This window comes from Saccopteryx bilineata, chromosome 1, assembly GCF_036850765.1.
Source record: "Saccopteryx bilineata isolate mSacBil1 chromosome 1, mSacBil1_pri_phased_curated, whole genome shotgun sequence".
Classification (NCBI taxonomy): domain Eukaryota; kingdom Metazoa; phylum Chordata; class Mammalia; order Chiroptera; family Emballonuridae; genus Saccopteryx; species Saccopteryx bilineata.
The window spans coordinates 105,241,167-105,254,721 of record NC_089490.1 but is presented as its reverse complement, the minus strand read 5'-3'; the positions used below and the strand labels follow the sequence as shown (position 1 = coordinate 105,254,721).

Here is a 13,555-nt window from a genome sequence, read left to right as displayed (position 1 = left end):
GGGGAGGCACGCACGTACAAGAGGAAACAGGAGGATTTCCCTAGAAAGTGACGTGGCTGTCAGTCCTGACAGGTGATTGTCTGCTGAAGAAGGCGAAGAGGAGCATTTCAAGCTGAAGAATCAGCATGAGTAAAGGCAAAGGAGGGTGATTCAGGGTGTTGTTTTTTTTTCCCCCAGAGGAAATAGCAAAGCTACCACTTTATTTATTAAATGCTGAAAGAAAGGGAGAAACTAGGAAAAGTCACCCTTTAAAATTTGAGAATAGATTTTCAAGGAAGTTAGTGGACCTTCCCCTTTTTCCACCCCTAGTTCATACTTGGTTGGAAATACGGTGGGCGTGGCTCCGTGGAGTAGTTCAAAATGGAAATGGTCGTGGATGATCCCTTCCTAGCTGTACTTTTTTTGGGGAAAATCTCCTAAGGAACCAATGTAACTTCTAGAAATTATGGTCCTTGGATCCTAGGGACCTGGATTTGAATCCCAGTTCTGCTATTTTCTGGGCTTGTGGACATAACCTCTCTACCAGCCAAAGAGGATAATAATGTCTGCCTGTAGGGTTACCTGAAGGTTTAATGAGATGCTGTCTGCAAAGCAACCGACAGCCTACACATCCACCGTGTGTACCTGTCTCCCACTGAAACGGGCCCATCCTGGTCTTTCCTTTGCCCTGGGTTGGGAGGGCTAACCAGGCTGAATAGTGCCCAGCTGGTACCAAACCTGAGGGGGGATGAAGTGAACTGGGGTTGGGCCCAAGGCAAGGATGTCCTTTCCCGGCGACTGCTGTGCTTCAGCCAGAAAGGACCATCAGATTGTGTGCAAGAATGTTCTGGAGTCAGAGCTGTAGGTACAGGTTCACAATGGGTCATGAGGGCACAGGTCCCGAGGAGCTCAGATGTGTGGATAAGAGAGAGATGAGGGAGCACGAAGTTGAAACAGCGTGTTCTAGGGGCGCCAGCTGCTGGCCCATGTGACAGTCTCAACCTACAGCAAGTCCGAGCCTCCTACAGGGCAGAACAGACAGTCTGAGGGATCTGGCTATTGCCGTCCCTGGGAATGAGTTCTGGCTCAGCCAGCACACGAGACATCTTGGTTCTGGTTTTCCTCACTCTTACCTTTTAAGCCAGCGCGACGTGGCCCTCCTGAGCAGGGGCCCCCACAAGAGCGTTCTGCTGAGCCAGACTGGGGCAACTGAGAACATCGTAGGGAGTTAAGAAAATAATTCAAAAAGAAGAAAAATGGTTGCTAAGAGGAGACAATACCTTGAACTCTTTGTCAGATTTCCAGCAGAAGCTGCGCACAATATGTGACCTGGACTATGACTCAAGGAGCAGAGAGAACATCTCCACAGACAGCAGCCACACCTGTACTCAGGAGGACAGCCACGGGGAAGAGGCCGCCTAATGTAGTGGTCAAGGGCAGGGGTGTGGAGATGAGGCCAACCTGGGGTTGTTTCCCATAAACCCGAGCAAGTTACTTAACTTCTTTGTTTGCTCATCTTTAAAAGACATTGAACATACACTTAAAATTCTCTGGATGGACACACAGTTTAGGAGTTGATTGCACAGGTGCAGAGTGAGATCGGAGAGACACTTTTTACTTTATTTCTTTATATATTTTCATTTTTGAACCATGTGGATGTGTCTCCTATTAAAAAGAGCAAATAGCCTGACCAGGTGGTAGAGCAGTGGATAGAGTGTTGGACTGGGATACGGAGGACCCAGGTTTGAGACCCGGAGGTTGCCAGCTTGAGTGCGGGCTCATCTGGCTTGAGCAAAAAGCTCACCAGCTTGGACCCAAGGTCGCTGGCTCGAGCAACAGGTTACTTGGTCTGCTGCAGGCCCGCGGTCAAGGCACATATGAGAAAGCAATCAATGAACAACTAAGATGTCGAATGATGATTGATGCTTCTCATCTCTCTCTATTCCTGTCTGTCTGTTTCTGTCTATCCCTCTCTCTGACTCTCTCTCTCTTCCTGTAAAGAAAATAAAAAAGGAGTAAATAAATAAATAAAATAGGACAGGTGATGATAATTTATTTCTCATAGCAGAGGTTGGGAACCTATGGCTTGTGAGCCAGATGTGGCTCTTTTGATGGCTGCATCTGGCTCGCAGACAAATCTTTAATAAAAAAATTAATGTTAAAAATATAAAACATTCTCATGTATTACAATCCATTCATTTCGTACCGCTCATGTTCATGGTTGTGGGTGGCTGGAGCCAATCACAGCTGTACTCTGGGACAACACCAAATTTTTATTGGATAATGCATAACATACACAGGTCGTTGTGAGATCAGGAAGTAAACTTCCCTCCTTTTAATCAAGTAGTCAACTAGCTAATTGCAGAAACCCTTTTGACAAAGAAGATGGCTAAAAGAAAAAAGATGAGGAGTATTGTACTTTTCAGCAGGAATGGACAGAGGAGTTTGCCTTTGTGGAGAGAGCAGGTTCTGCAGTGTGTCTAATATGCAGTGATAAAATTGCATCGATGAAATAGTTAAATATAAAGCGGCACTTCGACACATGCCGCTTTTGCATCAAAATATCCAGCGGGGGCAGCAGGAAGAAAGCATGTCAAGAACTGCTGTGCAGAGTGCAAGCTAGTCAGTAGCAACTCTGTTTGGACCCAACAAGGTGACTGGAATTTGGCTAGCTTTATTGGTGCTTTAGCAATTGTGAGAAACGGAAAGCCATTCACAGATGGGGAGTATGCCAAAACATTCATGCTTGATGTTGCCAATGAACTTTTTGACGACTTTTCGGATAAAGACAAGATAATCAAATGAATAAAAGACATGCCTCTGTCGGCAAGAACTGTTCACGATCGCACCATCATGACGGCAAATCAAATTGAGGCAACACAAGTGAAAGACATAAATGCAGCAACATTCTTTTCTCTCCCTTTGGATGAGTCCACAGATGTAAGCCATTTATTCCAGTTCAGCGTGATTGCAAGGTATGCTGTCGGTGACACACTATGTGAGGAAAGTCTTGCTGTTTTGCCTATGAAAGAGACAAAAAGAGGGGAGGATTTATTCAAGTCTTTCACTGAGTTCACTAAAGAAAAAATCAACCGATGGATAAACTTATTTTGGTGTGTACTGATAGTGCTCCTGCATGGTGGGGAGAAACAGAGGATTCGTAGCGCTTCTTCGTGAACATGTACAGAGACCCATCCTAAGTTTTCACTGCATCCTACATCAGGAGGTGCTTTGTGCTCAGATATGTGGCAAGCAGCTTGGTGAGGTGATGTCGTTGGTCATTCAGATGGTCAACTTTATTGTTGCCCAAGCTTTAAGTGATCGCCAGTTTAAAACAGTGCTGGATGAAGTTGGGAATAATTATCCTGGTCTGCTTCTGCACAGCAATGTGCATTGGTTGTCAAGAGGGAAGGTGTTTAGCCGTTTTGCAGCTTGTCTGAGCGAAATCCAGACTTTTCTTGAAATGAAAAACGTCGAGCATCCTGAGTTAGCTAACACTGAGTGGCTTCTGAAGTTCTATCTCGTGGACATGACTGAACATCTGAACTAGTTCAATGTGAAAATGCAAGGCATTGGAAATACAGTCTTATCCCTTCAACAAGCAGTGTTTGCATTTGAAAACAAGCTGGAACTCTTCATCAACAACATTGAAACAGGTCGTTTACTACACTTTGAAAAACTGAGAGAATTTAAAGATGCATGCACAGTAAGTGACCCTGCTCAACATCTTGATCTCTAGCAGCTGCAGTCATTCCAAGTGTGCTTTGGAGAATTTCGTGAGTGCACTTGTCTTTTTAAGTTCATCACCCATCCACACGAGTGTGCAGTGGACAGTGCTGACCTGAGTTACATCCCTGGTGTCTCCGTCAGAGATTTTGAGCTACAAGCTGCTGACCTGAAGGCCTCAGACATGTGGGTGAATGAGTTCAAGTCACTGAATGAAGATTTGGAAAGACTTGCATGACAGCAAGCAGAGTTGGTGAGCAAACACAAGTGGGGAGAAATGAAAAACTTCAACTGCGGACCAGCTGATTGTCAAAACTTGGAATGCACTTCCCGTCACATACTACACACTGTAGCATGTGAGTATTGCTGTACTGACAATGTTTGGCTCTACATATGAATGTGAGCAGTCTTTCTCACATCTAAAGAATGTTAAGACCAACCTATGATCACGTTTAACGGATGGAAGTCTCAATGCCTGCATGAAGCTTAACCTCACCACGTATCAACCAGACTACAAAGCCATCAGCAAAACCATGCAGCAGCAGAAGTCGCATTAATGGTAAGAAGTACATTATTCATCATTGATTAGCAACAGCATAACAACGTTATTAAAAAGAATCAGAGACTTATTGTACTTTAAAAGTGTTAGTCTTACATAAAATGCACACATTTACTTGTATTTAGTGTTAAACATATTGTATGGCTCTCACGGAATTACATTTTAAAATATGTGGTGTTCATGGCTCTCTCAGCCAAAAAGGTTCCTGACCCCTGTCTTACAGGATATACAGGCCTGACGGATGGTAATTACTCACATAAATTTGCTGTTACTGTTATAAATACAGGGACTCTGGCTGGGCCATCTGTCTGTGATTTTTGTCCTATGTACCCAGCAGTCTTTATCACACACCAAGACTGATGCCCTACATGCATTAGCTTTACATTACGTTTGAATCAATGGTATAATTTCAGTTGTGTAAATGGCTAAATTGAATAAATGAGTACCACTTGCAAATTAGTTTGTAAAATTTATATTTTTTACTCTTAACACATTATAGAGAATTATATTAAATTATTGACATTGGCCCCTGGCAATGTATAAAGAACACCTATGTAACCTTCACCTATACTCAGCAATTGTTGACCTTTTTACCACATCTGCATTCTCTTTCATATGCACACAAACACATACATAGTTTTATCTGAACCACTTGAATGTTGCAGATATGACATTTTATCTCTGAAATACTTCAGCACCTTCTGAGTACAAGCACATTCTCCTACACAGTGACAATGCAATGATCAAACCCTAGAGATTTAATTATGTAAGACTGTGTACAGTCCATATTCAAATGTCACCAACTGTGCTAACTTTACTTTTCGATCTAGAACCCTATATAAGATCATTCCTTGCATTTGGTTGTGCCCTTTAGCGCATTTAAACAGGCTTATTTTGTCTTTCATGACATTGTATATTTGAAAGGTCTAGGTCAACTTCTGTCTTACCCTCCTTGCTCCAATGTCCTTCAATTTGCATCTGTCTGTTTCCTTATAAGTAGACTCAAATTAATTTTATTTTTTTGGCAGGGATACTACAATAGGTGATGTTTCAATGCTACCTTTGATAATTTTTTTTTCTTATCCTTTTCAATGTGTGAAGTCAGGAGTAATTTTTAAACATCCAAATATTCTTATTTTCAAATATCTAGCAGGTCAGTTATTGATAAGTGACTCTTGTCATCATTCCATGATGGAAGCACTGGGCTATTTGTACAGATCACTTGACTTAAGGATGACTTAGTTGGGATCTACTCATTCATCAGCCCATGGAATCCTGCAGTGACTTCCCATCCTGTGTCTCCAAAAGAAATATGCTTCTGGTTATTCATGTTCTGTGCATGACCTCATGACAACTTTTGATCTTTTGAAACCTTCTGAGAGAAATTGAGCTGATCCAGGGTAGAAGCTGCTGGCCTCAAGGTGTGAGCCAACAATATTCCTAGGGTTCTCAAAATGGCACCCCATTATGGGAGCACCTGCTGAAATTAAACTACTGAAGTGCCCAGACTTCTAATACAGTGAGTTCTTCAATGTGCATGATTAAGTAAGTTTCAGGGGGCTAAAAGCACAGACTTGGCACCTCAGACAACTTCAGATAAATCAAAAGCTACTTCCGGAAAAGGGAAAAAGGTCTTGAGACCCATTTTTTCTGTATCTGCTGAAGATAAGATGCAACAGCATACACAAAATAATGTTAAAATATGGACTGGCCTAGAAAAAGAAGCATCAAAGAAAAAGAAAGATCATTTCTCTAAGATTTTATCTACGGGTACAATGAATGCTATAGTAAAGCTTCCACGACAGAGGATTTCATCACTGAAGTGGGGCTGAAACAGACCAAATCACCACAGTTGACCAGCATCGCCTGCCAAGGCCCATCAGCACAAAGAATCCCTGGGAATCTATAACTGAGCTCATCTCAGAAAAGTGGCTTTTTCACAGCCCAGATTACAGTTCAGGTCATCAGAAGTGGTTTCTGCTGAGATCTCAGTTTGAAAGACATTTGTTGAAGACCACCAATGCTACTAATACAGAATAAAAATGATCATGTGCTCTTCCGTGTCTGTCATTTTTCTCTATTTGCCTCTTTTTAGGACACTGATGAGATATTTTATTTTGTAATTCCTAGGAGTGATCTTAATCAAGGTCTAGGGATTTGATTTTTAGCTGCTTAGAAATGATATAATAGATGTTCGCTAGGAAGAACAAACAGTTTTTAAGTGCTTCACATTTCTATGGTAGTTATGTAGTAGCAGATCTCATAGGGTTTTTTTTTTTTTTTTTTAAATTTTCTGAAGCTGGAAACGGAGAGGCAATCAGACAGACTCCTGCATGCGCCTGACCAGATCCACCCAGCATGTCCACCAGGGGGTGATGCTTTGCCCATCTGGGGCATCACTCTGTTGCGACCGGAGCCACTCTAGCGCCTGGGGCAGAGGACAAGGAGCCATCCTCAGCGCCCGGGCCATCTTTTTGCTCCAATGGAGCCTCAGCTGCGGGAGGGGAAGAGAGAGACCGAGAGGAAGGAGGGGGGTATGGAGAAGCAGATGGGCGCTTCTTCTGTGTGCCCTGGCCAGGAATCGAACCCAGGACTCCTGCATGCCAGGCCAACACTCTACCACTGAGCCAACCGGCCAGGGCTATGGGTTTTATATCTAAAAGTATAGTGAAGTGATGTTATAAAGTTCTAATTTGTGTTACTTTTATGTTGCTGTAGTTAATCTATTTTGAATTTATAAATTAATTTTTTCATGTAAATAATTGCTATTATCAAAACTTTTTAATGAAACACGAATAAGATGTAAATTAGAATAAACTAAGACTGTTAAGTAAGCTTAAAGTACCAGAGTCCATGAACTTGATATCAGATGTTTGAAACATTTTAATTCACACACATTTTATCAGTGATGTGTATGATAATACCCATTAACTCAGGGGTCTCAAACTCAACTCAGCATGTGGGCCGCAGAGCAAGATCACAGCCGTTTGGCGGGCCGCACTAGGTCTACAAAAGGCAACTGTTACGCAACACTTTTCAGTGTCACAAAATGACCAGAAACTGTAGTTTGTGGATTAGTCTGCGGGCCGCAAAAAATTGTTCGGGCCACAAGTTTGAGACCTCTGCATTAACTGGTAAGGATTACTTACTATTGGCTACCTTCCTAACACCCAACTAAATACTACCTAGTACTATAGGAAGCTAGGCTTAGTATAATGGAAGAATAGGCTCAGCTGTGTGACCTTAGGAAAGTTATTTCACTTCTCTTAGCTTCAGTTTTATGATTTATGAAATGGGAGAAATTATGCACCCACTTTTCAGGATTACTGAGAGGATTGCATGAGATAATGTACATAGCATATCCTTCAATAAGTAGTAGTTATTATTTGTCACGCTTTAATCCAGAGGGCCACCTTTTTCCATGAAGCACCTCCTGACCCCTCCCGCCCACAACTTAAGCTTACATTAATGCTTTGTGTTGTTTTACATCGTTACCCACAGATTTCACATATGATAGTATGGTCTCCTAGGCAGAGTACCAGCCTCGAGATTAATTACCTGTACTTCACCCAGCCCTGCTCAATAGTAATGAGTAACCAACAGTTTGGGAAGTCCTTGCAGTTTAGTGATTCTCAAGTCATGCCCTGGGTGGGAAAGACTGATCTTTCCTGCGGGAGCAGAGACTGGGTCAGATACACGGACATCCCGCATAGTGGGAGTTACTATTTATTTGACTTTGTGGAACCACGATGCACAGAACACATACAGCCTAACAGGTCCGTGCCAGTGAATGTGGACTGGAACAGGAGCTGGGTGGCAGTGTCCGGAGGGGCACCCTAGCGAGGCAGAAATCTCGAGAGAGGCACAGGCCTTCTAGGCTGTGCATGGGGTTGGGGGGATGCCCTTCAAACGTATCAGCCCAGGTGTGGGGCCTGGGCCCAGCTGCTACCTCATGGGGCAGCACTGGAAGGATCCAAGCTGGGGATCTGGGGACGTCCCAGACCCATCCCCGCGATCCAGAGGAGATCCAGAATTCAGAGCCCATAAATGCGCAGAGAGATCACCTCCTGAAGAGCAGCCAGAGGCACTGTTAGTGCAGCCAGATTGAGGGGTCAGGCACAGACCTCGGGAGGCAGGTGCCGCGGAGACTGGCGGGCGGCGCCAGGGTCATGTTTAGTTCAGGGCTGGCAACGAGTCATCCTTTTTCCTGTGGCCGCAGCCTGACGGGGTGTCCGCCCAACCGCGCCACCACTTCAGTGCACCGCAGGGTCAATAATTGACTGCAGCCAACTACCGCGCGTGGCCCCCGCCGCCCAGGCCGGGCCGGCTCCGCTCCAGACAGGCTGGATCAGGCTCGGCCCACTCCCCCGCACAGCCCCGCCCCCGCACAGGCTCCGCCTCCACCGCGGCCTAAGGGGTGGACCGCGCCGCCACGTGCTCAGACGCAGGGAACTGCCTGCCTGCAGGGCTGAGCGCGAGTGGTGCTGTGGCCCCGCGGTGTCAGTCGGAGCAGGGCGGAGGCAAGCATGGCCACAGCAGCGGTGGCGGCGGCGGCGCTAATGACCCGTGGGGCCCGGGCGACGGCGACGGCGGCCCTGCGGAGCGGATGCGGGACTGCAGCCCGGGGGCGGCTGAGCGCGGGCTCCGCGCGGCCCTTGTGCACAGCACCTGGAGCCGCCCCGGACATGAAGCGCTACCTGTGGGAGCGCTACCGGGAGGCGAAGAGGAGCACGGAAGGTGAGTGCGGCGGCGATCCCCGAGTCCCCTGCACCCAGGCCTCCTCCCACGCGGTCAGCGGGGAAGCGTGCATCCTCGGACCCGCTGCTAATAATCTCCATGGCCCCCAGTCGTGACCCTCGGTCGCGCTGGTCGTCCCCAACCGCGGGCGACATCGCCTCTGCATTGCGATTCGGGGAATCGCGGAAAAATGCGCCTCAAGAAACTTTTCAACTCTACCTTTCTCTTGTTGGGAAAGCTGTTTTATAAATTCTTGGGATTTTTAGCCAGAAATCTGCATCGAAAGCGCTTTGGGCTCTCTGGGTTTGGGGTGGGGACCGGTCATCGATGTCGCTTGGAGACGGTCACCACCAGCACCATTATATATTGTTATTAACAAACACTAATAGCTGGAATTTGACAGGCAGCGGATTGCTTTGGAGCTGGGCTGCTGGGCAGGTGGCAGTGTCCAGAGACTACTCTGTTTTCCTTCTTTGTTTTAGGGGGTAGGTAGGATTCGCTGTATTTGAAATATGAGGGGATACAGGTTGGCAGTGTTATGGGTTATCTACAAACCTCAGTGAGGAAGGGATTCCGAGGAGTGACTACTCTGTGGCCTGGTGAACTTAAAATTAGCTTTGTCCTGTTGTTACTAAGGGAAATGAGGAGAAACAGAAAGAGGACCGAGTATCTATTAGTGCCAGACACGTAGATGGTCTCCCTGGATTCTTCCCATGTCTCTGAGGGAGGTGCCACATCCCATTCTATAGATGGGAAAAGTGAGACAGAAGTTCAAGGAACCTGGCCAAAACCACATCTTGACTAGATTTGTCTCAGCTCCTAACCCAGTTTTATTTCCTGCTTTGCTCTGCTTTCCAGTGGTAGCTGATCATTTGGGAACTGGTGAGAAGGGCCAGTGATATTGGTGATGCTTATTTCAAGGAAGATTTAGAAGAAAATTTAAACAGATTTTTTTTTGAAGGGGTAGAGGTGGCACATAGAGAGAGATAAGGTGAGTTTATTTGGTGGAGGAGAACATTTTGTAGAATCACATTTTCCATTTTTTGGCTAAAAGTCACTTTAATGAAAGAAATCAATTGGGATACTTTCCTAAGGGAACTCAAAGTGGCCAGCAATGAAGAATGCTATGTATTAGAGCAAGGGTCCCCAAACTTTTTACACAGGGGGCCAGTTCACTGTCCCTCAGACCGTTGGAGGGCCGGACTATAAAAAAAACTATGAACAAATCCCTATGCACACTGCACATATCTTATTTTAAAGTAAAAAAACAAAACTGGAACAAATACAATATTTAAAATAAAGAACAAGTAAATTTAAATCAACAAACTGACCAGTATTTCAATGGGAACTACGCTCCTCTCACTGACCACCAATGAAAGAGGTGCCCCTTCCGGAAGTGTGGCGGGGGCTGGATAAATGGCCTTAGGGGGCCGTAGTTTGGGGACCCCTGTATTAGAGCCTTATTTTCTTAGTTTTTCTTTGCTCAGGGTTAATTTTGCATTAATTTTTGAAGTGGTTGTGTACTGTAGTAGAAAAGGGACTGGCTTTGGAGACATTGAAAATTGTAGATTTTCTGTGAAAGAAATATAGATCATGTAGCCCAGCTTTGTGCGCAGGCAAGATTTTTTTTTTTTTTTTTTAAATATTTTTCTGAAATGAGAAACAAGGAGACAGAGAGACAGACTCCCGCATACCCTGACTGGATCCACCCAGCAAACCTGCTATGGATAGATGCTCTGCCCATCTGGGCCGTTGCTCTGTTGCAACTGGAGCCATTCTAGCGCCTGAGGCGGAGGCCATGGAGCCATCCTCAGTGCCCGGGCCAACTTTGCTCCAATGGAGCCTTGGCTGTGGCAGGGGAAGAGAGAGAGAGAGGAGGGGGGAAGTGTGGAGATGCAGATGGGCGCTTTTCCTGTGTGCCCTGGCCTGGAATCAAACCCGGGGTTTCCACATGCACAGCTGATGCTCTACCACTGAGCCAACCAGCCAGGGCCAGCAGGGAAGACTTTTTAAAATTGAAACTCCTAATTGAGGTAACAATATACAATTGTAAGAATTATTACAGGGAGATATGGCATACCCTTTGCTAGTTTCTCCCTATAATAACATTTTGTAAACAGTAAATAATACAGCATCACAACTAGTATATTGATTTGACACATTACATCCTCCTGTTAAAAGTCCCCTAGTTTCTCTTGTCCTTATGTGTGTATTTAGTTCTATACAGTTTTAGCACTTGTAGATTCCTGTATCCAGCACCAGTCAAGATAAAGAACAGTTTACTACCAGAATCTTCATACTGTCTTTCTAACTATACTCTCTTGGATCTCTGGGGCATTATCCATTTTAAAAATGTTATATAAATGGAATCATACAATGTGTAACCTTTTCAAATTGGCTTTTTTCACTTAACGTGCTTCCTTGAGGAGTCATTCAGGTTATGTGTAGGATCTTTTTATTGCTGAGTAGCATTCCGTAGTATGGGTATACCCCAGCTTAACCACAGTTCACTCATTGAACGACATGTGCCTTGCTCCCAATGTTTGGCCATCACAGTAAAGCTGCCATATAGGCCTTTTGTGTGAACGAACATGTGTTCATTTCTCTAAATGCTATGCCATTACTTGGTTTAATGGTAATTGCATGTTTATTTTTATAAAAAACTACAGGCAAAAATTTTGCCATTCTTATATCATGGATGAGGTTTGCTGCTTGCAGACTGTGAGACCCTGGGGATGCCACAAAGCCTTTGTTTCCTCATCTGTAAAATGGGATGCTGGTAGTAGTACCAGCATTATAGGGATGTGGCCAGCGATGAGTGAATCCACCCATGAAAGGTGTTTAGAGAAGTGCCTGTGAATGAGACAGTGGAAGAGTTGGGTTGTAAAGATCAGCATTGGGCCAGAGTTTGGGCTTTAGTGTATGATAATCCCAGGGGGATTTTGGAGTTGACAGTTTGGGGGAGATTTTGAGATTTATTAGCTATGTGACCTTGGTGGCAAATTGTTTTTTTCTCTGATCTCAGTCTTTGTAACTGTAATCCAAGGATAATTTCAGTATTTTTAGTGTGCGCTTGGCACACAGCAGCAGATGCTCAGTAGATAGTAGCTAATGTTACTAGTTATTAAATAACTCTTTCAGTCTTAGGTTTAGTGAGGGTGGAGGTGGGCTAGCCAGCTCTGGAGTCTAGGTCTCCTTCACTTAGGCCAGTGCTATAACTAACTGTGTGGCCTTGAACAAGCCACCTGACCTCTAGCTTTGGTTTCTTCCTTTGTAGAATGAGGCCACTAAATGTGTAGAGCTTTTCAAGGCCTGTGAATCAGGTATTTATGTGCTCCGTACCATCTTCACACCCCAGCACATGGTCCCTCTCGCCCCTGAGAACACAGGGACTTGAATATCACTTTTCTTTCCTTGCCCTGTATGAGGCTGCACCATTCCTACCCCCTTTAGCTAAGGTCAGTATAAGTGTATGTATGTGCCCAACCTGCGTTCACTCACCAAGCATTTATTAAGCACCTAGCAGGGGGTGTAAAGGCTATTGATTGACAGATGGTTGGGTCTGAGAGGGACTGAACCACAGTGGCTGAGCCCTTGTCTGTGCCAAGCATGGGACTTGTGTTGCGTGAAGGGGGAGACTGGTAAACAGATAAGTGACAGTCCAGCTTGGGGAGATAAACAACAGGCCCTAGGGACTCTGACACCAAGGCAAATAACTGCTCAGGGATGCAGGAAATATTTGCTGAGAACTGTGGGAATGAGAAGTCAGAAGAAATACAAAAGCATGTAGTGTTTTTGTTTTGTTTTGGTTTGGTTTGTTTCAGTTTACAAGAAGACAAAAGAATTTTGTTTTCTCATTTCCTGATTATTTCTTTCTGGCCATTTGATCTCTTGCTGTAATCCAATCAGACTCTTTGGAGGGTACCTTCCCTTTGAAAAGGCTCCCAGAATGAAGCCTGCTCCAGAAGAGGTGATTTTTATTCTTTGTTTTCCTCTTTGTCTTCCATCCTTTTTTAAATTTTTGTTTTAATTTTTAAAAAGTTTTATTTTTACAAGCTTTATTTTTTAGATCAGTTTTAGATTTACAGAAAATTTTGGCCCTAGCTGGTTGGCTCAGTGGCAGAGTGTCGGCCCCATGTGTAGAAGTCCTGGGTTTGATTCCTGGTCAGGACACACAAGAGAAGTGACCATCTACTTCTCTACTCCCCCTCCTCTCTCTCTTTCTTTCTCCCTGTCTCTCTCTCCTGTAGCAATGGGTCATTTGAGCAAGTTGGCCCTGGCGCTGAGGATGGCACCAAGGCCTCCCCTCAGGCACTAAAATAGCTCTGTTGCTGAGCAATGGAGCAACGGTCCTAGATGGGTAGAGCATCACCCCACAGCAGGCTTGCCAGGTGGGTCCTGGTTGGGGCGCATGCGGTAGTCTGCCTTCTTGCCTGCCAGCCTCTCACTTAATAAAAAAGAAAAAAAAAGGAAAGAAAAATTGCTGTTTCTATAAACCCTATTAATTTCTCCCATGACTGTGGGACATTTGTCACACTTAATGAACCAATATTA

The 13,555-nt window shown here is 44.8% G+C and overlaps 1 protein-coding gene and 1 pseudogene across 1 annotated transcript in view; both read left to right on the top strand.

Annotated features, from left to right (window-relative positions):
- LOC136319273 (putative tetratricopeptide repeat protein 41) overlaps positions 1-6,304 on the top strand; it is a 55,409-nt pseudogene extending 49,105 nt beyond the window's left edge.
- A 2,411-nt stretch (positions 6,305-8,715) lies between these two features.
- Positions 8,716-13,555, top strand: part of NT5DC3 (5'-nucleotidase domain containing 3) — a 60,115-nt gene continuing 55,275 nt past the window's right edge. The window contains exon 1 of the mRNA XM_066263076.1: positions 8,716-9,001. Coding sequence (XP_066119173.1) covers positions 8,791-9,001 — 211 coding nt within the window. The 5' untranslated portion in view covers positions 8,716-8,790. The remainder of the gene's footprint in view (positions 9,002-13,555) is intronic.